Below are 26,349 nucleotides of genomic sequence, written 5' to 3'. Positions count from 1 at the left end.
TGTGGCAAGGGAAATAGGATCTGGGAGGGTGGGTCAGTCCCTTCCAAACCATGTCTTCTCTTGAGGAGCTGTTTTGTATACAACCATGTTCTCCCTACAAAGCCCAGAGTACATAGCTATGAACCACCATTTTGACCTCTGTTAACCCACTGAAAAGTTCAGTGACTTTCCATTCATTTGGTATTTGTTGGCCATGTACTTTAAGTAGTGAATTACTAGGTGCTGAGAGAATTCTTAGGCATTGTATTTAAATCCACATCTTTAGCACAATGTGTTGTGATGTCTGTGGTGTATGCACTTCCCAGAGAAGCAGTGAATTGGGCCACCTGTTTGAGAAAGGTGTCATAATACTGGCAAGGCCTAAGGATGCATATGGCCTATGTATTATACATGGTAAAACAGTGTCTGAACCACATGTAGTTCAGCTAATGACATTTACAAGTTAACTGAGTTGAACCTGTTAAATTCTGTCTGAATTTTGTTTTGATCCATTGGTAACAGATTGGCATCGCTAACTCTACTTAGAAGTCTGACTTGGAACTCTGCCCCGCATAATGGGAGTTTACCTTTGTCTGTGCTTCCTCCATATTGCCTCTTATTTTAATCTTAGAGTATTATCGCCAGATTGGTAAAATATCTGTAAAAGATTACTTATTTCTCTAGAGTTCTTTTTCTCTCCCAAATTGGTGTTGAAAGGCTCACTGACTTTTTTTTCTCCTGGTTTCACTACAGTCCCAAAAAAATAAGGGGCTGAATTTTCCTGAGATTGAGGATTAAAACAGATGGAGATTCAACTGAATCTTGAAGTATTTTAGGGGGAAAAAATGATTTGGGAGATTATGAGGAAAGAGGCAGAGATGCAAGGGATGTGTTGTCGGATTCTAAGATGCCCCTTTATTGTTTACTTTTTAAAAGGTGCCTCAGATTGCTCTAGAAGAGTGATTTGTAAGTAGTCATTTAACTGAGTCAGAATATCCTGCCTGCTATGGGGCCTCGGTTTGTTTTTTAACATCTCCTGTTGATTCTTATGTTCTCGTTGCCTCCTATCACTTCATGAACCTACAAACGTGGATGCTTTTGACTTTTTTTTCCTTCTGTTTTGGGCAGGTGTTTGCGGGTAAACCCAAAAGGACTAGATGAAGAAAGCAAAGATTACCTGTCACTTTACCTGTTACTCGTCAGCTGTCCAAAGAGTGAAGTTCGAGCAAAATTCAAATTCTCCATCCTAAATGCCAAGGGTGAAGAAACCAAAGCTATGGGTAAATGTTATCTTTGTTCAACTCTGTTTTCACATCCAGCAACTTTATACATTGACAAGTTGTGGATTTGATCTTTTTTTGAGTAACCCTAAATATAACTTTTTTTTTTTTCACTCCAGAGAGTCAACGGGCATATAGGTTTGTGCAGGGGAAAGACTGGGGATTCAAAAAATTCATCCGTAGAGATTTTCTCTTGGATGAGGCCAATGGGCTTCTTCCTGATGACAAGCTTACCCTCTTCTGTGAGGTGAGTCCTTTTACCCTGCTGTGAGAGTAGCAGTTCCCAGACCTGATGGGTATCGGTAGATGTATTGTGTCAAGGATGGAGAGTGAGAAAATCCCCAAGTGGAGTGGTGCTGCACAGATACTGTTTACATGACTGACTGAAAGTTGTGCCATGTTTTCAAGGTTGTTGGGCAGCTCAGTTTTCCACTTGTTACTATTTGTTTAAAAACAAAGATTGTGTGTGTACTATCTTGGGTCATGATTCTGGCTTTTCATTGCAAAATTTTTCAGAAGGCATTTGGAAGGACTGTTCCTTTACACTGAGGAGAATGACCAGCAACTGGATAAGTGTATTTGTTCCTTGAGCTCTCTGGCTCCTCCTTGAATATGAGGTCCACATGGGTTTGATAGAGCACTCTCTTTTCTGCTCTTTGAACAAGATGACTTTTATCGATTGTTGAGTGTCTCTGGTTTGTCTTGCTGAGGGAGTTGTGAAATAGGAAGGTAAGAACCATTTTTTTAGAGTGGGGGTTATGTAGAGCTAAGTCATTGTTAGTGAAGAGGGTTACCTGTAGTCATTTAGGAGAAGCCTTCTAAGATCCCCAATGACCTAAAGAGCCTTTTTCAGGTTTATAGGAGAAGCCTAGAAATAAAATTCCATGAGAGTGAGTTGGAAAATGGTTTCTTTAATGAGTATATACTAATTAGTTGTTTCATGCTGTTATTAATGCATTTATAAATACTAATAAGCTTACAGTGTAAGAAACTAAGAAGACCTCTAGTCAGCTGGGATGTTGGTGTTCCTTGTACATTGTGTGGTCAAGGACCTGATTCCTGATCAACATCACCAAGAGAATGTTTCCTGTGCTTTCATGGGGAGGGTACAGGCAAGTTTCCCAACTAACACTGTACTTTGTCAAATAATAGGCCCACATCGGGAGTTAACGTTAACGATAGCTCCAAAGGCATAGCATGTCACCCCCCGCACAGCAGGGAAGGTGTCTTGCCCTGTTGTAGAAGAGGCCTGGCCAGCAGTCGCTGGCTTCTTTTCCAAGTCACAGCTCATTGAATATTTTCATAGAGTTGCTGATGATTAGTAAACCTGTGAGGTATAGTTTATTAAAATACTACACTGAATACATAAAATATAGTTTGCATAATAGCTACCTTTTCTCCTTTTTAATTGCTAAGAGAAAAAAGGGAATAAGAAAATACTAGAGTGAAGGTGTCTGTAAAAATATATAAAATGTTGCAGTTATTTTTTATCTTGGAATTTCAGTTCTACAGAAATCCAAGTAGTTACAGATCATACTCAATTGCCCATGTGGAGAAATGAGAGCAAGAACAATTGGGTGGTTTTGTGTGAGATTGAATGTTATATAAACAAACTATCAGTTGAATATTCACCCACCTTAGAGATCCTGTATTTCAGAAAAAAAATAAAATAGTGGATTCTTAATTTCTGTTGGAAATGAAAGCCAATCTTTGGACTATTCTCTGAAGGAAATCACCTCTAAATAATGCATCTGGTGTCTTAGGCAATACCAGAGCCTTTATTGCCACATTTTTAAGTCTACAGTGCATCCAGCGTTTTCTTTACATGCTGTCCCCCGCACCTCACCCCACCCAGATCCATTCCATCTGCTTCAGCCCTTGTATTGACATTCTTGATTTGGAAACCAGTTGACCTGCCCTCACTTGGCAATTTCTCATCCTGTGGTTGAGTCTGAGGCACTCTCTCTTTGCTTCCCCATATGAAATTCTCTTAGGAGAAATTCTGTGGTTAAGTTTAGAAATGCCTTACTGACTTAGAAGGGAAGTGAGATGACACTTTGGAAATGAGGAGATGTGGAACAGGGAAACGTCTGGCTGGGTTCTGCTGATGCCATCGGTTTCTCACCATCGGACCAGGTGTGCCATCTGTTCCTCTCACACTTCTCCGTTGGCCACAGGTGCTGAGTGTTGCTTCTCGTTCTTGGGCTTGTGCCTAGTGAGACTCGTTTCTGTTCCAAGACTCTCTGTGGACTTAGTAGCGTTCAGCGTTGCAAGACAGTTGCGTAGGGGTGTGTGTTGGATGTGTGGGTTTTAAAAATGTCTGCAGCTCATCTAAGTTCTTAGTGCATTTCAGAGCTAGATCACCCTTTGGTGAAAATTCTGTCACTTTGACCTTTGCTCCCTTCTATCAATGGAATATTTATAAACAAGTCTATTTTGTTCATATTTATATTTTATTTATTATTGGTTTAGTTATATTTTCTTATAATTTAGAGGCCTTTATGAAGTTGATGTCCACATACAAATTTAGATTATGAGTACTCCACTGTTGTATTCCTTACCCAGTTTTTGGCCCAGGTACTTCTGTCCTGTCCTGATGTAATAAGTACAGTTGTTTTGTGCATATTTTGGTCTGTTCCCAGAGGTCATAAGAGGGAATCCTAAGGTGAAAGACTGAGAATCACACATTTGTGTGTTTGGGCTATATTTCAGTATAACTGTGTAACCGGTAATGAAACTGAAAATGCTGAATGGGCAGTCTTGTTTGTAATGTGCCTCTGGGTTCACTTCCGGTTCTCATTGATCTTTCTTTCTGACTCTTAGGAAATGCAGTGATTTTTCCAAGTTGATACTGCTTAGTTAACTCATTCCCTCAATTGTCTTTTATCACAGTCCTTTGAGCTGGGTTAGTTCTTTTCGATTCATGTTGTTATTGAGGGGAGAAGCAGTGCCTAGGGAGGTTAGGTAATTTTTCCTGACATTGTGCAGCAAATTGGTAGCAGCTCTCCACTTTCCACTTCTAGTCTGCTGTGCTACACTAAAGTGGAACTGAGCACCATTCACCCTGGGAAACATGGGCTCTACCAAGTTTTCTTTGGTAATGAAAGAATCATGAAAGCTTTACACTTTTAATTTTCTCTTTAATAATTTGGACCACAGAAAATCTACCTGAAATGCTTCACTTTTGTTGATCCTCTTTATTTATACTGAAAACAAGTAGCTGTTAGCAGTAAAAATCCATGTGTTCCATCTTCATTGTATATGCCTCTGACAGAAGATTCCAGTGCCTGTTTGTAATGTTGTAATTAAAGTTGAAATACTAAATACCATATGAAATACCTAGATACTAGTTAATTATTAAAACGCCTCTTTCCTTAACAAACAATATCACTTCAAAGCGCAAGAATATGTATTTTTTGCAAATTTATATATGTTGGTCTATTTTTTCTTTTACTATTTGTTAATGGATTATTTGTATATATTAGTTGAAAGAAAATGTGAATAATAATTGATTGTTCTTAACCTACAAAAATGGTGCTTTAATGTGTACTATCATTATAGGTTATAAAACATGATAATGTAGTAAATCTACTACCCAAACCAACATTACCGCCAGTAACTTAGAACCAACCTATATATATATGCTTCCTCCTAACCCCTTAGACCTGTTGTCTTCCTACTCAGACAATGATAATAAATAGCTCTTTTGAATTAATCATTCTGTTGTTTATTATTTGTATGCCTGAACAATATATTGTTTAGGTTTGCTTTTTTTGAGCTTTATGTAGATGGTCTCAGGATATAGGTAGTCATCTAGGACCTGTTGTTTTCACATTATGTTTCTGAGGTTTATTTACATTGTGAATATAACTATAGTTCATTGATTTTAATGCTGTGCAGTATTTGGTTGTATATTCACTCACCAGCTGATGGGTTTGTTTATTCTTTCTCTTACTGATAGACATTTAGATTGTTGCTAGTCTTTGATTAGAAGTAGTGCTGCTGCTATGTTGTTGTTCAGTCACTGAGTCGTGTCCAGCTCTTTGTGACCCCATGGACTGTAGCACACCAGGCTTTCCTGTCCTTCACTATCTCCTGGATTTTTTTCAGACTCATGTCTATTTAGTTGGTCATGCCATCCAACCATCTCATCCTCTGTCACCCCCTTCTCCTCCTGACCTCAATCTTTCCCAGCATCAGGGTCTTTTCCAATGAGTTGGCTCTTTGCATCAGGTTGCCAAAGTATTGAAGCTTCAATTATTGTATCAGTCCTTCCAATGAATATTCAGAGTTGATTTCCTTAAGGATTGAATGGCTTGGTCTCCTTGCTGTCCAAGGGACTCTCAAGAGTCTTCTCCAGCACCACAGTTTGAAAGCATCAATTCTTTGGTGCTCAGCCTTCTGTATGGTCTGACTCGCACATCCATATGTGACTGTTGGAAAAACCATAACTTTGATTATATGGACCTTTGTTGGCAAAGGGTCAGCTGCTGCTATAAACAATCTATATACAGTCAGTTTATTTTTCTAGATTTGTTTTAATTATATGGAAGTTAAAAATGTATTTCCAGTATTTTTTACCTTGACTTTCTATGTTTGGACAAAATATACAAGAAATGACATAATCTTTCATGAAATTTTCTTTTTTAAGGAAAAGAATTGACTTTAAAAGTGAAGCCCTTTTACAACTTGAAATTTAGAGGGTTATAGAGCCTTCCTGAGACATTTTCATGCAGTTATGTCTAAGACGACATAAATGTCACAGTCACGTCATCTTCACAGCTGCAATTCTGAATGAGTCTCCATAGTCAACTTTATAAACATTAAAAAAAAAATCTTTAGTTTTTCTCAAAATGGTATCATTTTAGTGTCATCATTTCCAGAGGAAAACAATCCTTTCTAAGTTAAAAGTTTGGGCTCTGAAGACTCATTTGTGAATGCCATTTAAAATTTATTTTTAATTAAGCGTATTTAATGTTGGTAAGAGGTGCCAGACATTCAGAGCTCTGGAGACTCCAGGCAGCCATATATCTGCAGAACAAGTCTGGCTCAGGCAGTAAAGGTACATTCTCCTTCCTGCTGTGTTCCTGTCTGTGTCTAGAAAGAGGAATTACCCCAGTGAGAGGAGTCACTGTCTTTGGGCCCCACTCATTACCAAGTACACATGTAACCAGCACAGAGACCACTGGTAACCATAGTCTGAAAATCAGCTTAGCTCTTGCCAGTTCATTTTACCCAGTCTAGTAAATTGCCATCAAGTGTTGATGACTTTGGGCTGCTGTCAGACTGGTTTAATTCAAGCTTAGGAACGTAGTGCCAAATGTATTGTCCGTTCCTTTCATTGGCCATTCCATAAGATTCCTGCCTTCCCTCATGAGGAAGTTGGATTTAATTGGGCGTGTCCTTGGTGTTTTGTTTGTTCATTTTTAAATCAGCAGTATTTTGGAGCTAAAACTGGAAATAGGCTGCTTTTACTTTTGGTGTTAATATTATATCAAAGAAGTAAGGATGTTAGTAAGAGAAAGTTGCTGAACCAAATTAGAGATCTGACAAGGGACAATCTCTGTGGGGTGGTTTGTGTTGGGTCCTGGGCTGTTAAAATAATATTGTATTCTGGCTCTGATAAATGTGCTACTAATGCTGAGCACATTCATAATTGATTAACTCAGCTGCTTCATTGTTCAGGACTATAACAGCTAGTTTGAAACAAATGAATAAACTTCTTGACCTGAGAGTAAACATCTCATTCCTATGCAGAAGGTGCCACCAGTCATTTGGATGGGGCGTTAACCATCTCTGGGTTTATGATTGCATTTAAAGGATGACTTGCATCTTGAAGGTTAAAAGAAATTTGAGTCATTTAGGATGTTCCTTAGCTGTCTTTCTCATCTAACTCATAGGAATAGCATGAGTGGGGAGCTGATTCTCAAGGTTTGTGAATTCTACTTTCTTTTTAACATTTCTAACCTAATATGATGTAGGAGAGGAAGCATAGCTAAGGTTGTCAGGCAGAAGACAGATCTGTTGGGTCTCATCTTCAGCTTGGTAATTTACACTTATTTTATAATGTTTTATATGGTTTATAAATTCCTGTGTTTTTTTAAATTAATTAATTTGACTTTGTGGAGCCTTAGTTGTGACACACAGGATCTTTCATTTCGGCACATGGTCTCTGTAGTTGTGGAGTGCAGGCTTGGTTGCTCTGTGGCATGTTGGATCTTAGTTCCTTGACCAGGGATTGAACCTGCTTTCCCTGCATTGCAAGATGGACTCTTAACCACTGGGCCATCAGGGAAGCCTCAGTCCTTGTATTTTGTATTCTAACACATTTATCTGAGTTTCATTGACCTATCTAGAAGTACCAGGGTTTTAGATTCTTTAGACCAAACAGTTAAATTGGCTGCTGCTGAAGCCAAGTGGCCAGTTGGATTTCTCTGTAAACTCGTCATCATTCTGTTCCAAAACTGTAAGAGCATGCCTAGCTGGAGCCAATCACCTTATATGTCATTGTCACAAATGACTGAGTAGGCGTGTAAATGATGTGGGATGCCTACTCAGTTATCACTACCCAAGATCTTCCAAGCTCGGTCCAGTTCATTAAACTAACGTTGGTGAGGAAAACCAGTTATTTACTGTGTCCTGTGTGAGAGCTGGACCATAAAGAAGGCTGAGCACCAAAGAATTGATGCTTTTGATTTGTGGTACTGGAGAAGACTCTTGAGAATCCTGTGGACTTCATGGAGACCAAACTAGTCAATCCTAAAGGAAATCAACCCTGAATATTCATTGGAAGGACTGATGCTGAAGCACCAATACTTTGGCCACCTGATGCAAAGAGCCCACTCACTGGAAAGACTCTGGTACTGGGAAAGATAGAAGGCAAAAGAAGGAGGCAGCAGAGGATGAGATGATTAGATAGCATCATTGACTCAACAGACATGAATTTGAGGAAACTCGAGGAGATGGTGGAGGACAGAGGAGCCTGGTTTGCTGCAGTCCATGGGGTCGCAAAGACTCAGACATGACTTAGCAACTGAACAACAACAAAAATAGAAGCTGTATTTTATGTTTATGTTCTAGACCTAACTGAAATAAGTAAAGTGCTTTTAGGCTTATAAGCTTCTTTTCTCTAGAGAGTTTAATTTAAATGGGAGTTTCTATAGGAGTTCTTTGTATTTAACCTTTTGCTTAGGGAAAATAAGGTAAATATTTAAGGCTTAACATTTGTTTCTGTCTGTTTTTTCCCTGTGGTGATTTGCCCAGGTACTTCCCTGTCGGCTCAGAGGGTAAAGAATCCACTTGCAATGCGGGAGACCTGGGTTCAATCCCTGGGTTGGGAAGATCCCCTAGAGAAGGGAATGGCAGGCCACTCCAGTATTCTCGCCTGGAGAATCCCATGAACAGAGAAGCCTGGCAGGCTACAGTTCATGGAGTTGCAAAGAGTAGGATACGACTGAGCAGCTAATACACATTCAGGGCAGGGAAGGCAGAGCTTATGAGACGTTTGGAAGAGAGAGAAGTTTGTGGGGCTCTCTCCTCATTGTCCTGAGATGTTGTAGAATAGTATGATTGTGATAGTTTAGAACTACTTGTTCAAGAGGATAAATCCTTGATTAAAAACCAAGAGAATATGACTAAATTTTGATGTAGTTCCTAAATGTACTGCAACAGCAAGGTGAAAGTCATCTCTCCTCCTGCTGGGACGAAAATTCCTGGTAACAAAAACTTTGGACTATGTTTTCTTGTCGTTCACAGGTGAGTGTGGTGCAAGATTCCGTCAACATTTCTGGCCAGAATACCATGAATATGGTGAAGGTTCCTGAGTGCCGGTTGGCAGATGAGTTAGGAGGACTGTGGGAGAACTCCCGGTTCACAGACTGTTGTTTGTGTGTTGCTGGCCAGGAATTCCAGGCTCACAAAGCTATCTTAGCAGGTTGGTATTTATTCATGGAGTTTTGTTTTGGTTAAACAGGGATAAACAGTATACTGCATAATCACCTTTTGAATAGCTTAAACTTTGAACTAGTACAGAAAAACTTCAGCTAAACATATTTTTATATTGTGGTGACAGTTGTCAAAACCAAAAAGACTTTCCATAAAAATGGTACCTCGCTTTTCTTTCTGTAGTGGACTTAGACCACCATTTTCAAGGAATGGATGATGATGTGTATTAGACGCCTTTGCACCTCGAGTTTAAGATGTCCAAACACTGGTTAAGAGCAAGTATTAGCCCCTAGACAGGGACTTAGGATGTAATGGAGAAGATTCTGGACTCAGGACTAAACTACCACATAGCCAGGTCGCCAGCCCTGGAGGTTTTAGCCGTCTCTTCATACAAACAGCAGAAGAATGAGGATGCTGCCAGTGATTTGGAAGATCAGGTCTTGTTCTAATAATAGGCCCTTGGTCTTTAAGACCAGAAAGACTGACTCCCAGGAGGGAACTGATAAAGCAGACTGATGGCCTTTACCTCACAGGGAAGCATAGCTTTCAAACTTATATTCAGGCCAAAATATGTGAGAGGAAATCACATGAGCCTTCAGGCAACAGATTTCTTACCACGACCCCCAGCCTTGTCATTCTAAAATGCACACCTGGCAAAACCTCAGTTTGGTTCAATCTAACCATCCTACTGCTCCCCCTCTCAACTGAATGTTACTGAGAATTGCTAAAGGAAGTCATTAACGCTTATGTTAGTGTCTCCACACTCAGCCAGACCCTCATTACTGCCAAGACCTCTTTCTACAGATATTAGTCAGCTCCCTTTCTTTCTCTCAACAATAGACACTTCGGACCTTACCACTCTCCTTTAATCTCCACCTCCTGAGAAATGACCTTGCTACTTCTTCCAGGAGAAAATTGAGGCCCGTATCTCTTGGCTCTTGGCTCTCACCTTACCTGCATTTTCTCTGCATTCTCAGTGGAGGAGGAATTCTTCGTGTCCAAAGCAAACTGTACTTTCTACTGCTGTTCTGTCTCATATGCTGCCTTCTCAGAAGCCTTACTCTGCCATTCACACCCTTGTTATCTGATATCTTCGTCATCTCTTTCTCCTATTGCCTGTTTGCCCTCAGGCTAAAACATGCTCAAGCTTCTCCTTCTAGTTATTCTCTCTCTATTTTCCAGAGCTAAGTTTCTTGAGTTAGCATATTACCTCTCTCGACTCTTTCTTCCCACTTATCCTCAGTTCACCTGCGTGCCACAAAAGCAGTTTTCCAAAGTTATATTGACCTGCTAGTTCCTAAGTTTGAGGAACTCTTCAGTTTATGTATTATTTGACTCCTGGTTTCTCTGGCTGGCTCTCTGGCTACTTCTAATGTGTGACCTTCCTCTTCACCCACCCTTTAAATATTGTTTTCCCTAAGGGTCTGCCTTAGTTCTCTTTTCACTCTACTTAATCTCCCTAGGTGATTTAACATCAGCTTCTGTCTATCCACTGATCCCTATAGGCATCTCTTGGCTTTGGACCCTTCCAGAAAGCACCAGCCCTTAGTCTTCAGCTTCTGTGATGTATTTATAGAGTACCATATAGTCTATAACCTTTCAGAGATAAGAATAGTGAGAATTGATATTCTTTCGGAGTTAGATTAAAATACTAAGGTTCAGAGAGTTACGATTATATGGTTAGAAAATGGCAAATTTAAAATTAATCTTTTCCGACATAAATTAGGTAAAAGTTCTGGGTACCTGTTAGTTGAAACTCCTGTATTTCATCTGTTCCTTCTCTCTTAGGTAGAGATTGATAGTCTCAACTTTCACCAAAATCCTTTATTTATTGGACAACATGATAAAATTTGAGTTCCCCAGCCATTTTATTACTTTCATGGTTGAAATTGCGTTTACTTATTTTTCATGTTCATTAGACTAAAATGGGCATGGAATTATATATATATGTGTGTGTGTGTGTGTGTGTATAGTACTGTGAGGCACTATATAAATACATACAGAAGCTGAAGACTAAAGGGCTGGTGCCTTTAATAAAGAGGAAGTGTCCAAAGCAGAGCTGTCTGGAAGGATCAGTGCACGCTGTTTAGAACACTGTTTCTGAACCTTTCTTTGTGATTCCCACCCCTGAGGAAAGCATTAAGAGGCATTAAAGAATAAGATTTTGTCCTATTGGGTTAAGATCTGACGTGCCATAAATGACTGTGGTACCTGAGACGGTTTTCACCTTTTTGGGTGATAATCTCTGTTGATAATGCATGGCTTTAAAGAGCAGCCATAAATAAGTCTGTACTTCATGTAGCTAACGGATGCCTTTTAGTCCTGTTCTTGACCTCCTTGCTATGTGGACCCTGGAAGTGGAGAAAGTAGGTATCCCTGTTCTAGACAAAAAGGTAGTATCAGGGCACCCTGCTTAGACCGTGAAGGACCTTCTATTTGAACCCCCAGATCTACCCAGAGGATATCATTGTCATCTAACAGAGGTAATTTGAGTAATCTCCTTGAAATATCATAGTTGGAGTGGAGCTAATAAATTACTTTGAAAGGAGTGATTCTTTTTTTCCCCTATGTATTATTATTTTTTTCCCCTGTGTATAATTATTCACTCATTGATATAAAAAGAAAGGAATTTTATAGTTCTGCATAATTAATATAAAAGATCATTTCTGTACCAGTGGGGATAGGAAAGAAAATGGTCTCTTCTGCTGGAATTCTGTGGCTGTCCAGTGGCCTGGGTTCAGTCCCTGGTTGGGGAATTAAGATCCTGCAAGCCACTTTGCATGGCCAAAAAAAAAAAAATCTCTTCTTCATAATAGATGAACCAAGAGATTTTGGTGTGATAACCATATCTGTGTTCCTTTCACTTTGTAGCTCGTTCTCCAGTTTTTAGTGCCATGTTTGAACATGAAATGGAGGAAAGCAAAAAGGTATGTAACAGGATAGAAATATGTCTTTTTAGCTAGGTGGCTGGAATCAGATTATTTCCCAATTTGGAAGCAGATTTACTTTGCTGGTTTTTTTTTTTTTTTTTTTAATTTCTTATTATGTGATTAAAATGGAGTACAGTTCCCTGAACAGACAATTTCTAAAAGCAGAGAGCACTCTGGAAGCACTCTGGGTAAGGCAGACTCACTGTTCCAAGCAGATCATTCAAATAGTCTTGAGTTGGGGAATTAGGCATGTGTTTTGAAAAGAAACATGAAAAATCAAAGATATAGTTGTCTTGCTGTGTATTGAGAAAGCAAAGTGGTACATAAGATGGCAGGAAAGGCTATTAACAATCAGATAGAGCAAAGAGGGGTTTCTATTGATGTTAGATTTAAAATGATACGAACTCCTCTCTTTCTCAGAACTTAAAATCATGAAGACTGTTTAGGAATTTTGTTCTGTTGGAATGTTTCTCATTTTTAATTTTTTTGGCATAGAATCGGGTTGAAATCAATGATGTGGAGCCTGAAGTTTTTAAGGAAATGATGTGCTTCATTTACACGGGGAAGGCTCCGAACCTCGACAAAATGGCTGATGATTTGCTGGCAGCTGCTGACAAGGTGAGATAAGAACAGGAAAATAATAACAAGACTAGGATTTTGGTGACTTCTTGAGCTTCATGACTGGGCTTTTATGTTGCTTTGTGGGCAGGAGGAGTGTATATCTTAGTTTGGTCAGAACAATCCTGGTTCATGCTTGTGTTCCAACACAGTTATCCATAGCACCCTTTTTATTTTCAAAAGTGTCTTCCTTTTAATGGTAAATTATATGGTCACCCTCACTATGGAAAAGAAGTGAGGTTTACCTCTCTTCTCTTGCCCATCTCAAATTTAACTCAGTGATTTGAAAGACTCACATTAACATTTGGATTTATAATTTGGCTTTGTAGTTTACAGAAATGTTCTTGAGTTCATTAACTTTTATTTAAACTTTGTCAGGAAGAGAATATCTTTTACATAGTGTTCTGGTCATTTGCAGCTTTTCCCTAAGAAGTTATTGAAATACATCATATTCAAAATTGTAAGAGAGATACTTCTACCATAAACATACACTTTGATTGTGAGACACATTTTGATTTGAGAAATGTTAAAGTGTGAAAATTAATAATGTAGACCTTAGCCTTACTGAATTGCAGTGGTTACTGAAACAGCAGGCAGGTGATTCCCAAGATGAGGGGAAAAGTTATTGAAACTCTTAAGTCAAACTGGGGTTTTTGTGTTGCTCTTTTACAACCAGATTTCTCAGAACCTTTAGTATGTTAGTGTGCATTTTCTAAAAAAGAATACGGTGGACAAATTTCTCCAATTCATTAACCAAAATCACTTTTCTCAAGGATCACTTCCAGGGATTAGTGTTCCCCAAAACACAGTTTGGGAAACTGACCTTCATTATGTAGATATGCCAGAGAGAGCAGTGACCTGTTCCTCCAGGGCCCCGTGGTCTGAGGAAATGGGAGGATTAGGTGGGGGAAACAATTGCTATTTATCCTGTGGAAACTTTTCTTCTGTTGGGGAGCAGTTGAGGCAAGAGTGTTAAAGGGCATAAGGCCAGCCAGCAGTAGACTCTGAGAGAGATGGTTCTCTGCTGGAAGTGCCTGATTTTCCTCCCCTGCTGCTGCAGCAGCTGCCTGAGGGTCCCAGCTGTCTCTGACCTGAAGGCACTAGAGCCTTCCCAAGATTCACTCAGGGGAGTCATCTCCTTCCCCCTCCCTTTGCACCCCTGAGGAAAGTGTGTTTACAGTGGTGGTTTTATCTTTACCCGTCATCTTTTTGCTGTGTTTATAGAGGATGAGGCATATAAACCCAATCAGTACCTCCAGTGTAGAGAATTGAATAATAACTGTATTGTTTTATCAACTGGCAAAACTTTCTTAAGTATGCTTAGGCATTTGCAAACATCCTGTACCCTTCCAGTCTAGCTCAGTTCTGACCAGAGAAAACTTGGCTTTCAGTGGAAACAGAAAGAAAACATTCGCTGTGAGGTCTGAGGAAGTAGAATACGTGGCCCAAACGGCTGCTTTTCATAAACTGAGTTTATAATGATTATGCCTGATTTGCCCTGTAATAGTGTTTTGGCCATACCACTCCGTTTGTGGGATTTTAGTTCCCCAATCAGATTTTGAACCCAGGACCTCAGGAAGAGTTCTAGGTGAAGGTATAAATGTTTTGGAAATGAACATCTAGGTTAATACTGGGCACATCCTGAGAGCTCGGAGTCCTAGCCACTGGACCACCAAGGAATTCCCTGCCCTCTGATTTTCAGTGAAGCGGTCGCTTGTGCTTATACATACCAGGCATTCACCCCTCTCATTATCCAGCTCCTGTAAAGACGAACACGGTCCAGTTTTTAGACAGAAGTACTAAGAGTTGTACATTCTCAGAGCCAGGTTTAGACAGCTGTGTTCCTGGGCTTTCATTCCTGCTCCCCAGCCAGAGAGCCTACTGGGAACCTACTGTAAGTATAGAGAGCATGGGGTCAGCCAGAACTGACATTCCAAGGGTGGTGTTTTCAGTGCAGTGTGTAAGAAAAGCAGTTGAATCACAGCAGTGCTTTAAGTTTATGAATGAGAAGTAACTGAAGAGTTGGTTTTTCAAGTTCCTTTCAGAATTTCATATTAGATAAGATAATCTTTGCTCTAAACTTATTTAAAAACATTTTTACCTTTACACCTCCTTGTGAGCCTCAGGAAAACAGAATAAGAAAATTTTCACGGAAGGATCTAAACATCTAGAATTTACCCAAGAGACTAAAACAGCTTCTTCTGAGCTTTTCCAGTCTCCTGGGGACATGTGTAATTAGACCAAAAACAAAACAAAACACGTTGCCCAGGCCTGGGAGACAAAATTTCAACCTCTCGGGTAAGTACTGCCATTAGGCAGGTTTTTCAGAAGCATAATTAAGGGAAAAAAACGTCCCCAAGGGACAAAAATGGCTACTTTTGTCTAATTATGCAGTAGGGATCAGAGCTATTCACAGCAAAAGTCCTTTTAAAAGAATATATTGAGAAAAAGGATAAGATGAATATTCTTTGCAGCACTGAGTGAAGACTGAATATTTACCCAACTTTTTCCAGTCTTCTAAAACAAAAATGGCAACCTAATTTCTTTCTTGTCTAGTGTCATTCCTGTTTTCCATGGAAACTGTTTTCCAGTTACTCAAATGTAAAAAATTAAAGCTGCACCAAAACCAATAAAACTCTCTTTTTGCTGCAGGAGATCACAGTGCCGGCAGATATGCCTCCTCACCCAGAACTCATAAAAATAAAATTGTCCTGGTTTGATTGTCATGATTCAGCCCAGAGGAGTATTGTGTCATTGAGTTCTGAGGCCCTCGAAATGGGACCTGTACAGAGACTGTGGATACCCTCAGACCAAATCATTCTCCTGTGAACTAATTAGTGACAATTTTATTTTGTGCCTCCTTTTTTCCCCGTCTTCCCTCTTTGCCCTGAAATTCCTTAGTAAGTTCATGATATATTTGAGAGCAAGTAGTACAGTTGCATCAAAACAAATCAGGTAGATTAGATGTGCTCAATATTAACCTAGACCTTCATTTCTAGAACATTTATTTATACCCTTTACTTGGAAAATAGAAAGTTTTTAAGACTGAAACTAGATCCAGGTTCTCTGTTGCTTTGTTCTTCTACCCTCAGAATCTTAACCGCAACCCCAATAAAATAGGGCTCCATTTATCCTTCTCTATTGAAAAGGAGGAACAGCTATGGGCAGAGATGCTGGTAAAAGTCACCACAGGGCTCCTTTTCACAGCCCGATATCCTGCTGGGCTGGTGACAGTACTTAAGTAGAAAGGGCTGTGCTGCACCCTAGTCTGGCTCTAAATAAAAGGATTGCAAAAATTTAAAATGTAATGTCCCTGTTGACTTGAAGCAGAGCAATGCCTCATTGTAAGGGTAGGTGGTGATTGTTTGAGAGAAACTTTAATCGTAGTCAGGGTAAGGGAAAACTTGAAGATGTGGGCCTGTTGCATAGACCCATGTTGCTATTTTTCTAATAGACTTTAGAACTTGAATGGCAGCTCTGCAAGTTATTTTAGCCATCTTCATTTCAGCCTTCAGCGTATGATTGTGGTTTATAATTGGCTTTTCATGGTCTGTGGAGTTTTATTCAGGTATCCAGTTACGCGATGGTATGGTTGAAGAAAACTACTTCAGTAGCAATCAACCCAGAGCCTTTCCTGTTCTGACAACAGCACGTTTGTGTTTTACAGTACGCCTTGGAGCGTTTAAAGGTCATGTGTGAGGATGCCCTCTGCAGTAATCTCTCTGTGGAGAACGCCGCAGAAATTCTCATCCTGGCTGACCTCCACAGCGCAGATCAGTTGAAAACTCAGGCAGTGGATTTCATCAACTAGTGAGTTGCCATCTTCAAAGTTCTTTCAGGATAGTTGGGTTAGCTAGCGAATGAAAAAGACTTTGAATTGGTGAGTGAAACATCTGAGTAACTTTAAGCTTTCAGGAGTAAGTAGAGAGTGTCTGTCTTTTCCTTCAGCTTGACAGTGTGAAAAATGGTTTTGCTTTCATCAGTCTAATCTGATTGGGGAGTGAAGTGTTTTACTACCTTGCAGGATGAGAATTGATGAAAATGACAACTCGCTGGTCTGAAAAACCTTTGTCCCCCAAAGCAATAGCATCTTTACTTCACACTCACCAGTTTGTTACAAAAAGACTTGCAGATCTCTGGGAGAATGGAAGTGGATTTTTATGAGTTAGTAAGAGTGTCCAGTGGTCGACTGCAGAATGGGGAAAAGAGAAAACATAATTAGGAGATGAGGTTGTGGAATACTGTTTTGAGAAAGAAGTATCCATTCCAGTACATCTGTTCCTTCTTCCTAAATGACAAGTGACCTGGCCATATTACTTTCTCAATGGGAAGTAATTCTCAGTGGGACATGTTCTACTGCTTTGCCTGATGGGGGGCAAAAGTTGGGGGAAAAAAACCCCAAGAAGAGAAGCCCCCACAGTAGCCATACTGGAGTAAGACAGGTCTAAGAGATTGCAGGGTAGATGAGTAAACATTATTTAACACAGAAAATGCCCTGAAACAAGAAAAGATGTTCTATAAGGCTGAAGGACTATTTTGAAGGAGTTACCAATGGAGGCAAAATGTTCCTTATCCTGAGTGCTGACTCTGTACTGGACACTTGCTTGGTGCTTTTTAGATGTTAACCATTCAATGAAGTGTGGGAACTGGCCTCTCTTTTTCAATAATCAAATAAGCCCCAGGCTGTGATCTGCTTTGTGGTTATGGGACTAGTAAATGGCAAAGCCAGATGGAAACTCAGAGCTGTCTGACCCAAAGAACTCCTGCTCTTTATCAGCATCACCAAGGAATATAAAGAGCCTTGATGATTTAGAGAGAAGCCTGAAGAACATTTCATCTTTTGTAATTGAGAGTATAATGGCTCAAAGTTCTGGTTTTCAGACTTACAAGAGCTGTAACCTGGTCACCTGTCTACCTATTGTCTAACAAGCAAATTCTCTTGCATGTTAAGGGTTCTGTCTGAGTGTGTCTTGCATTGACACCCAGACAGCAAACCCTGGGAAACTGGGCTCTCTAGGTGGCTGTTTAGTTCATCCTTCACGTACTCCTTTGGTAACCCATCTCTCACATTTCTCCTAGCCATGCTTCGGATGTCTTGGAGACCTCCGGGTGGAAGTCAATGGTGGTGTCACATCCCCATTTGGTGGCTGAGGCATACCGCTCTCTGGCTTCAGCACAGTGCCCGTTTCTGGGACCCCCACGCAAGCGCCTGAAGCAGTCCTAAGATCCTGCCCGTTGTAAGACTCCGTTTATTTTCCAGAAGCAGCAGTCGTCATGGCTGCCACTGACCACCAGGTAGACAGCGCAATCTGTGGAGCTTTTACTCTGTTGTGGGGGGAAGAGACTGCATCGTGGCCCCAGACTTTTAATACAGCACTAAACAAACTTGGGGGAAATGGGGGTGGGGGGAGGGAAGGGCCCAGGACTCGGGGCTGTTCGACCTAATGAAAACCCTGTTGCTGCGTCGCTGTGTCCCCTTTGGCCCGGCCAAGGTTGATACTGTGGGGATTCAGCTTAGGCGCGGGCCCTGAGGACATCCCCGCGGAGGTACTTTGGAGAAACCTGTCTGCATCTGACTGAGCAGAGCAAATCGTCAGGTGCCTGGAGCAAAAAGAAAACTTAAAAAGGACATTTAGTTTTAAGAGAAGGGAAAAGAAAAGAAGAAAGGATTTTTGCAGAATTTCTCAAAAATCAGTTTGTGGATTCCAGTAGTATTTATGTTGAGAGAGATTTTAGTCCATCCAGCTGTGCTAAAACTCCGATATTTGTGAAAACTCCTCACTACCATGCAAGTTATCAGAAGAGCTCTCTTGTGGTTAGCACTTATTGTTTGCAAGAACAGAATATGTCTTGTTACCCTTTGATGAAAAATGACCAGCAGAGGTGAAAGGGGAAGGAGATTATTTGATCTAGAAGATGAGTGTTCTGATGTGGTAGCTTTTGGAAAAAAATCTTTATTGGTGTTGAAAACTGGAAAAAATAGTTTATCCAGAATTCATACTGTCTTGACAAGAACTATGGTTCTCTGTTTTTAGATATTGTGGAAAATGTTTTTTGGCATTTTTCTCTGATTTTATTTCGTCTCCCCCACTCCTTTTTCTAAAAAAACAAACAAATACACACACAACAATAACAGAGCAAAAAGAAGAGAAAAGAAAAGGAAATTTTATTATTAATGCTGTGTGAAAAACCTCCCAGCCCAAGATTGCTCAGCTGTTTGTACCTGACTTGCCGCCTGCATAGGAGCCAGTCCTGTTCCTTCCAAGTCACCCCTCTTCCTGCAGGGGAGAACTTCCAAATGTTAATTTTTTTTTCTTTTTGAAAATATAAATAATTACTATTTTGTACTGTGTGGTATCTCTGGTCTTTTGTTTCACTCACCTGGCTCGTCTTGTGGGTCTGAATTCCTTAAGGGATTTTGAAGGCCTAGTTTGATCCTTTAACTTGCAGAGGTTACGCTCAAGATGTCTAAGCAGTAGGGATTCATTGTGTGTCCCTAATCCCAAGTTTCCTTTGTGAGCTTCCAGCATCTGCCAGTCCCTTGTCCTTCCTGAGTATCTCAGAGTCCACAGCCTAATGAGGGATCAGGCTCCTACTGCCAAGGCAAGTAATAGAAGTGGGCTTTTCTGCACCCTACGTGTTTTAAGACCTAACTCCCAATCTCCCTTAACTAACTATAAAATATCAAGGGGACATGAATGTGGAGATTTAATAAAGGGAAATTCTTATCTCTGACTGGTTCTGTCACTGACTGGATGTGTTTTCAGAAAACTTAGTATCTGAATTCCCAGTGAGCTCATAGGAATGCTCTGGAGCTCCCCCTCTGCTTTCGTATGGCAGTGTTGGACAGGACAGTGGGGTACACTGGAGAATCATTAGCCATTGGGCCGAGGTGTGTGTATTATTTGACCTTAGATGGAGACTCAAAGCATTTCACCTTCCATTGTTCTCCAGTGACTTTAGCCTTCACAAACTTTCTAATTTTCATTTTACCTTGCCCCTTCTGGAATGAAATAGATAGGACTATTACCAGTGTATCATTTCCCCAGTGGCTCAGACGGTAAAGCGTCTACCTACAATGCGGGAGACCCGGGTTCGATCCCTGGGTTGGGAAGATCCCCTGGAGAAGGAAATGGCAACCCACTCCAGTACTCTTGCTTGGAAAATCCCATGGACGGAGGAGCCTGGTAGGCTACAGTCCACAGGGTTGCAAAGAGTTGGACACGACTGAGCGACTTCACTTCACTTCACATCACATTATCAGTATAATCAAAGGCAGGATTTGTTTATTAGAAACCACTCCTCTGCACTTCTTGGTTTCCTCCTAAGTGTCACCTGTGTGAGCAAGTGCCCAGTTCTCCATGTCCCGGCTGCCTTCTTGTGCCTCCTGAGTTCTCATTTTCCAGATGAGCACACGGAGCTGGGGGCTGAGGTGTACCCAGGATCTCCTCTACCCACATTGTCTCTCAGGTAACTGCACTGGCTCAGCACTGCTCAGGTTTCAACAAACCTTCCTATAACCTCATTTGAACTTCCCAACAACTTGATGGGTTTGGTAGGACAAGTGAGAGATAGCATCTTCCCATTTTATAGATGAGAGAAATTGAAGCCCTGAGGGGGACATGCCTAAGGTCACACAACTTGAATAAGAGTTCTTCTAAAATGATACCCTGAAAAGATTATGTAAGTAACTAGAGGAAGTTCCATATCTGAAATCTGAGGTAAAGCTTCTCCGTGTGGGAATAGCAAGAGCAAAAGCTGTATAAAGGTGCCTCAGCTGGCCTGTTACTCAGAGGATCCAGGAAGACAAACCAGGGTTCAGATTTGCTTTTCTTCATTCACAGAAAGCTGTGGATTGGGGGTTGGTGGGTTCAGGGACTGTGTCTTCAGGAGAGTAGCAATTAGCAATTCGGGCACCAGGCTCCTGGCAAGATAAAGATCTTTTCTGAGATTTCCCAATATTTATGGGATTTCCACTATGGGCTTTACTATGGAAACAGAGTGGTTAGAATTTCGGGTACAGGTGAAGCGGTTCAATGCTTCTGCCATCATCATTCTTTCTGGACGTGTTTGTTTTTGTTTAAATGATACAGTTGAAGCCATCTGGTTTTGACAACATCAGAGCCCCAGCATACTGTTTGTAAACCTCCCACTGCCGCCACCCTCTCCTTTAGCTCCCCCACATCTGAAATTTAATTCAAGTTAACTCCACAATCTGGGGCATGTGCTGTCACTGCAGAGATGTCCGTGCCAGTGGAACAGTTGGAGATTTCAATTCCACTAGGATATGGCTTATTTATCAAAACAATATTTCAAGCACATAGTTTCACAGAACCTTTCGAGTTGCAGTTTCAGGTCCAAATACTATCTGGCATCATTCCCCAACTCCCCTCCTTCCTTGTTGTCAGCCCCCTCTAACTGGCCATTCACGAAACATTTTTCTTATTCCTTAAGTGAAGATTAAATACTGTGTTGATTATTAAGCATCTCAGGTACCTTTATGGCATTTAATAATTTAGGTAAGAGATGTTTCGCTTTTCCTTATCACTTACTTGTTTGCTGGCCTATTTAGGTCTTTAAAAAGTTCCTCTCTCTCTGTCTTCTCTTTTAGATTCCAGCCAGGGACATCAAGATTCTTTCTTAGGCCAAAAGATCTTTGGTTTGACCAGCACTCTGCACAGTCATTTATAATTCTGGCTTAAACCTATTGTGGGTTCTCCATATTGTATGAGCCTGTGCAGATGAAAGGAAACAGCTTGTATGTTTATGAGCAAAACAACAAACTGGCAGGGGGTGGGGTGGTGGGAAGTTGAGCTGCACTTTGAAACTGACTGTTGCTTTGTTCTGGCTGTTCAACTCCTATAAAAGAGCAGCAGCTAAATCCCCCCAACACGACTATATTGGATCCTTTGGGTTATCGTTGTCAAAGACAAATTCTTGGCTGGAACCCAACCTTATTTTCCACAACTAATTATCTTTTTAATCAGCTTGGGCCTGTGTGTTTCCTTTATCTCATGACTTTTCCCTGAACTCTGCCCTACATCATTTAGATTCATTTCTAATGGCTTGCTGACTAATCCAACATTCAGGTGAGTGTTGTTAGGTTGCTATTTATGAATGTTTATGCACAAAGTGGATGTGTTTCCCCTCTTTTGATTTCAGAAGTGACTGTGCCACATTGGACCCTTTGACCCAATAGGTGGACACCTCCTGGGGACAGTGAGCATGGAAGCAAATGTAGGATGATCAGTATTTGGGAGAATGAGCAGCTTTCACCTCCAGATGAGTGCAGAAACTTGAATGATGTTGACTGATGGGATCTTTATGCCGCTAAGCCATTAGCAAGATAATCACTCCCCCTCTGTAAATCCTGTAATGCTGGAGTGGAAAGTGGCCTCTGAAATATTGTTTGGTTCTGATTCCTGCAGCTCTAGGAAAAGAGAATCTGAGACTTGAGGGAATTCAGTACAAGCAACAGAAATGACTAAGGAGTTGAAGGGGATCAACTCTGGGGGGAAGACATTAAGATGAAATAGGCATTACTCAAGTATGAGAATAGCAGAGTTCTGAGCACTTGCCTTCTTGTCTTGTGCAGCTCCCATTCATCCCAAGGTGATAATATAACATCCTCAAGGTCATTCAGCCTGGCTTTTGGCAAGAAGCAACAGAAGGCAAAGGAATAGCTTTGGGGCATAGGCCTGCAAAAGAAAAAGTGAAAAATCTAAGAATTTGCCTAAGTGGACACACCAGCTCATAATGCCCAGTTGAAATGGGGTGAGCTTTAGCCTGCTCAAGACCCTAAAAGATGAGCTCTTGACAAACTGCCGGGATAAAAGGGGCCCCCACATAATTCATCATCTTTTCATGTGTGAGAAAACATACCCAGAGAAGTGAGATACTGGGGCCACTGACTGGACAAATGATGCCTAAGCATCTAGAAAGTGCCAAACACTGCTAGGCTAGGCTTTCGGGCGAGTAGGAGTTTCACAGTAATCCAGTCTAACGGAGGAGAGAGGGGAGTGGCCCGCAGAACAAAGCCGGAAAGGCAAAGCACCGGGGACTGAAAAGCTGTTGAATTTAGCAATAAGGTCAGCGGTTCCCTTAGAGCAGTTTCTGTCAAGTGGTGGGAGCAGAAACCAAGACTGATGAGAAGGTAAGCAAACGTGGCTTGAGTATAATAAGCTACTCTTTCTAGAAGTTTCGCAGGGAGAGAGGAAGAGAATCTCTCCCACTCACTCTTAGGAACTTACGCCTCAATTTAGTCAGTACTTTTGTCTAGAAGTAGTGGTGTACATAAAATTACAGACGCTTTAGTGGCTGATGGCTTATAACAAAAGTCATGTCTGTAGAATAATTACAGCCTCAAATTGTGAAAACAATTACCTTCAACCCTTACACAGTTTTGAGAAACGTGAAAGTTGCTCAGTAGTGTCTGACTCTTTGTGACCCCATGGACTATATAGTCCATGGAATTCTCCAGACCAGAATACTGGTGTGTGGGTAGCCGTTCCCTTCTCCAGGGCATCTTCCCAACGCACGGATCGAACCCAGGTCTCCTGCATTGCGGACGGATTCTTTACCAGCTGAGCCACCAGGGGGAAGGCCAAGAATACTGGAGTGGGAAGCCTATCCCTTCTTCAGTGGATCTTCCCAATCCAGGAATCGAACCAGTGTCTCCTGCATTGCAGGCGGTTTAGGGAAGTCCACAGTTTTGAGAATGACTTCCTGAAGACAGACATGTTTCTATACTTTATCCTGTCCATCCTCCAAGTAAAAGTTGGCTTCACATTTATTATAGACCCTTAAAATGTTTCTGTGAGTAGTGATTTGGTACAGTGGTGTGCTACTAAAAGTATAACATTTACTTACCCAAAATACAGGCCTTGGCTGGTAGCACTTGCCAGTTTCTATGGTGTAAATACTCCCACTGTGGCCATTTCAAGCTTCAAAGTGATACTGCTGGATGCAGACTTGGAAGGGAAAGTGCAGCTCCCTGTTATCAATTACTGCCACCATACAGATAACAGTAGATGTATATAACCTCAATCCATCAGTTCAGTCACTCAGTCATGTCCAACTATGTGACCCCATGAACCGCAGCATGCCAGGCCTCCCTGTCCATCACCAAGTTCCAAAGTCTACCCAAACCCATGTCCATTGAGTCAGTGATGCCATCCAACTATCTCATCCTCTGTCGTCCCCTTCTCCTGCCTTCAATCTTTCCCAGCATCAGGGTCTTTTCAAATGAGTGAGTCCTTCGAATCAGGTGGCCAAAGGATTGGAGTTTCAGCGTCAACATCAATCCTTCCAATCAACACCCAGGACTGATCTCCTTTAGGATGGACTATTTGGATCTCCGCAGTCCAAGGGACTCTCAAGCGTCTTCTCCAACACCACAGTTCAAAAGCATCAATTCTTCGGCGCTCCGCTTTCTTTACAGTCCGACTCTCACATCCATACACGACCACTGGAAAAACCATAGCCTTGACTAGACGGACCTTTGTTGGCAAAGTAATGTCTCTGTTTTTTAATATGCTGGCTAGGTTGGTCATAACTTTCCTTCCAAGGAGTAAGCGTCTTTTAATTTCATGGCTACAGTCACCATCTGCAGTGATTTTGGAGCCCCCCAAAATAAAATCAGCCACTGTTTCCACTGTTTCCCCATCTATTTGCCATGAAGTTATGGGACCGGATGCCATGATCTTAGTTTTCTGAATGTTGAGCTTTAAGCCAACTTTTTCACTCTCCTCTTTCAGTTTCATCAAGAGGCTCTTTAGTTCTTCTTCACTTTCTGCCATAAGGGTCGTATCATCTGCATATCTGAGGTTACTGATATTTCTCCAGGCAATCTTGATTCCAGCTTGTGCTTCCTCCTCAATCCATAGGCAATGGTAAAGTGTAAGATAAATAAGAGATGAATTTTGAGTATTCACTACTTTTGCTGTTAGTTGTACATTAATACAGTTTGATTTTTAGTTGACCATTTAACAACCAGCCCTCGACAATTGGCTCTATGGAGCCAGCGTGAACCAGCTCCCAGCACACTGCTGGTGTGGATTCAAGCTTGTCCTCCAACTTCTTTGTGCTTTGTTATTTCCTGTTATCTTGCAGCACTCTAGAATGCACTTACTAGTTTAATGGTAAAATGAAGTACTGCCTTTTTGGAAATTTATACATAGATTGACATTGATACATGAACCAATAGTCATATTACACATTTTAATCTCTGGGTAAATAAATACTTTTATTTCTATCTCTCAGAGGTATTGAAAGTGTTTATTGACACACTAATGGGAAAGAAGCACACATACCCCTCCCAATAAATTATCCAGTGTAATCTTAAGTCATTCCAGGGATGTGGTCTACACGCGGTGTCCTTCATGTCTCCATTACCTCTGAACAAAAGTTAAAGAGGCATTTGAGCATGGTCAGCATACAATGGCTAGTCCCCAGGGTCTTCTACACCCACCAAAATTTAAGAACCTTGCACGGGTTTGGCCTTTTAAAAAGTAATGTGTAGAGCCCTTTTTGTTTCCTTTGCTAAAAATTTGATACGTGATGTACCAGAAACTATGCTAGTTTCTAGGGATAAATAGTAAGTAAAACTAACTGCTCCCTGCCCTCATTGGACCTGACAGTCTAATGGAGAGAGAATGCCCTTAATAATCTCACAAATACATAATACCAAGCCATGGTGAGTGCTCTGAAAGAAATGTATAGGTACCGTGAGAGCCTGGAGTAAGCAGTTAATCTCTTCTGGAGGATCCAGAAAGGCTTCCCTACGACAACTTTTGAAGTAAGAGCTGCAGAATGAAGAGCTGTCGACTTGGTAAAGTTGGAGAGTCACATTGCACACACAAGAAGTCACCTGCATGAAGCCCAGAGTTAGGAGGGAGCATGGTGCTTGCATTCTGGGAACCCAGGGAAGACTGAGTGGCTGGAATATGGAGAAGTATGACAGCAAGTTAGAAGCCAGACCTGGGCAGGACCTTCATAGGTCACATTCAGAGTCTGGGTGTTTATACCAAGAACAGTGGGGAAATCTTGGAAGCGCTTTATTAAGGAGGAGGGAATGACAAGATTTTCATTTTACTAGATCTTTGGCTTGAGTGTAGAAAAGTAACAGTGTGACTGGGGATGGAGGAAGGCAAGAAATAGAACTTGAACCACGGAGGCGGCAGAGCTGGAGAAGAGAGAATTTCAAGAGAGGTTAGGGGACAGATCTGTCAGAACTTGATGATTGGATAGAGAAAGGACAAAGGTGATTAGGTTACCCAAATAGAGACCAGTGGGAAGATAAGCAGGGAAACTGGATAATTAAGTTCATTTTACTTGTTGATTATGAGATTCCTTGAGAAGTCCAAATGGAGGTGTCATGCAGGCTATTGAATTTATGAGCCTAGGATTCCAAGGCAGATTTGCCTGTTACTCCAGGTGTTTCTTGACTTCCTACTTTTGCATTCCAGTCCCCTATAATGAAAAGGACATCTTTTAGGAGAGAAGTTTCTGGGAACCGAGGTCTCCCGCATTACAGGCAAATTCTTTACCAGCTGAGCCACAAGGGAAGCTCCAGAATACTGGAGCATGTAGCCTATACC

The 26,349-nt window shown here is 41.1% G+C and overlaps 1 protein-coding gene across 3 annotated transcripts in view; it reads left to right on the top strand.

Annotated features, from left to right (window-relative positions):
• LOC122443079 (speckle type BTB/POZ protein) overlaps window positions 1–19,098 on the top strand; it is an 83,351-nt gene extending 64,253 nt beyond the window's left edge. For all 3 annotated transcript variants that reach the window (XM_043470907.1, XM_043470894.1, XM_043470897.1), the window contains 7 exons: window positions 1,108–1,259; window positions 1,379–1,506; window positions 9,015–9,192; window positions 12,075–12,130; window positions 12,629–12,751; window positions 16,419–16,561; window positions 17,831–19,098. In XM_043470907.1, the coding sequence (XP_043326842.1) occupies window positions 1,108–1,259; window positions 1,379–1,506; window positions 9,015–9,192; window positions 12,075–12,130; window positions 12,629–12,751; window positions 16,419–16,561; window positions 17,831–17,975 (925 nt within the window). In that variant the 3' untranslated portion in view covers window positions 17,976–19,098. The remainder of the gene's footprint in view (window positions 1–1,107; window positions 1,260–1,378; window positions 1,507–9,014; window positions 9,193–12,074; window positions 12,131–12,628; window positions 12,752–16,418; window positions 16,562–17,830) is intronic.
• Window positions 19,099–26,349: the final 7,251 nt, after the last annotated feature.

This window comes from Cervus canadensis, chromosome 1 (assembly GCF_019320065.1).
Source record: "Cervus canadensis isolate Bull #8, Minnesota chromosome 1, ASM1932006v1, whole genome shotgun sequence".
NCBI classification, from domain to species: Eukaryota; Metazoa; Chordata; class Mammalia; order Artiodactyla; family Cervidae; genus Cervus; species Cervus canadensis.
Note: the sequence above shows the minus strand (reverse complement) of the source record. Positions and strands in the feature narration are given on the sequence as shown.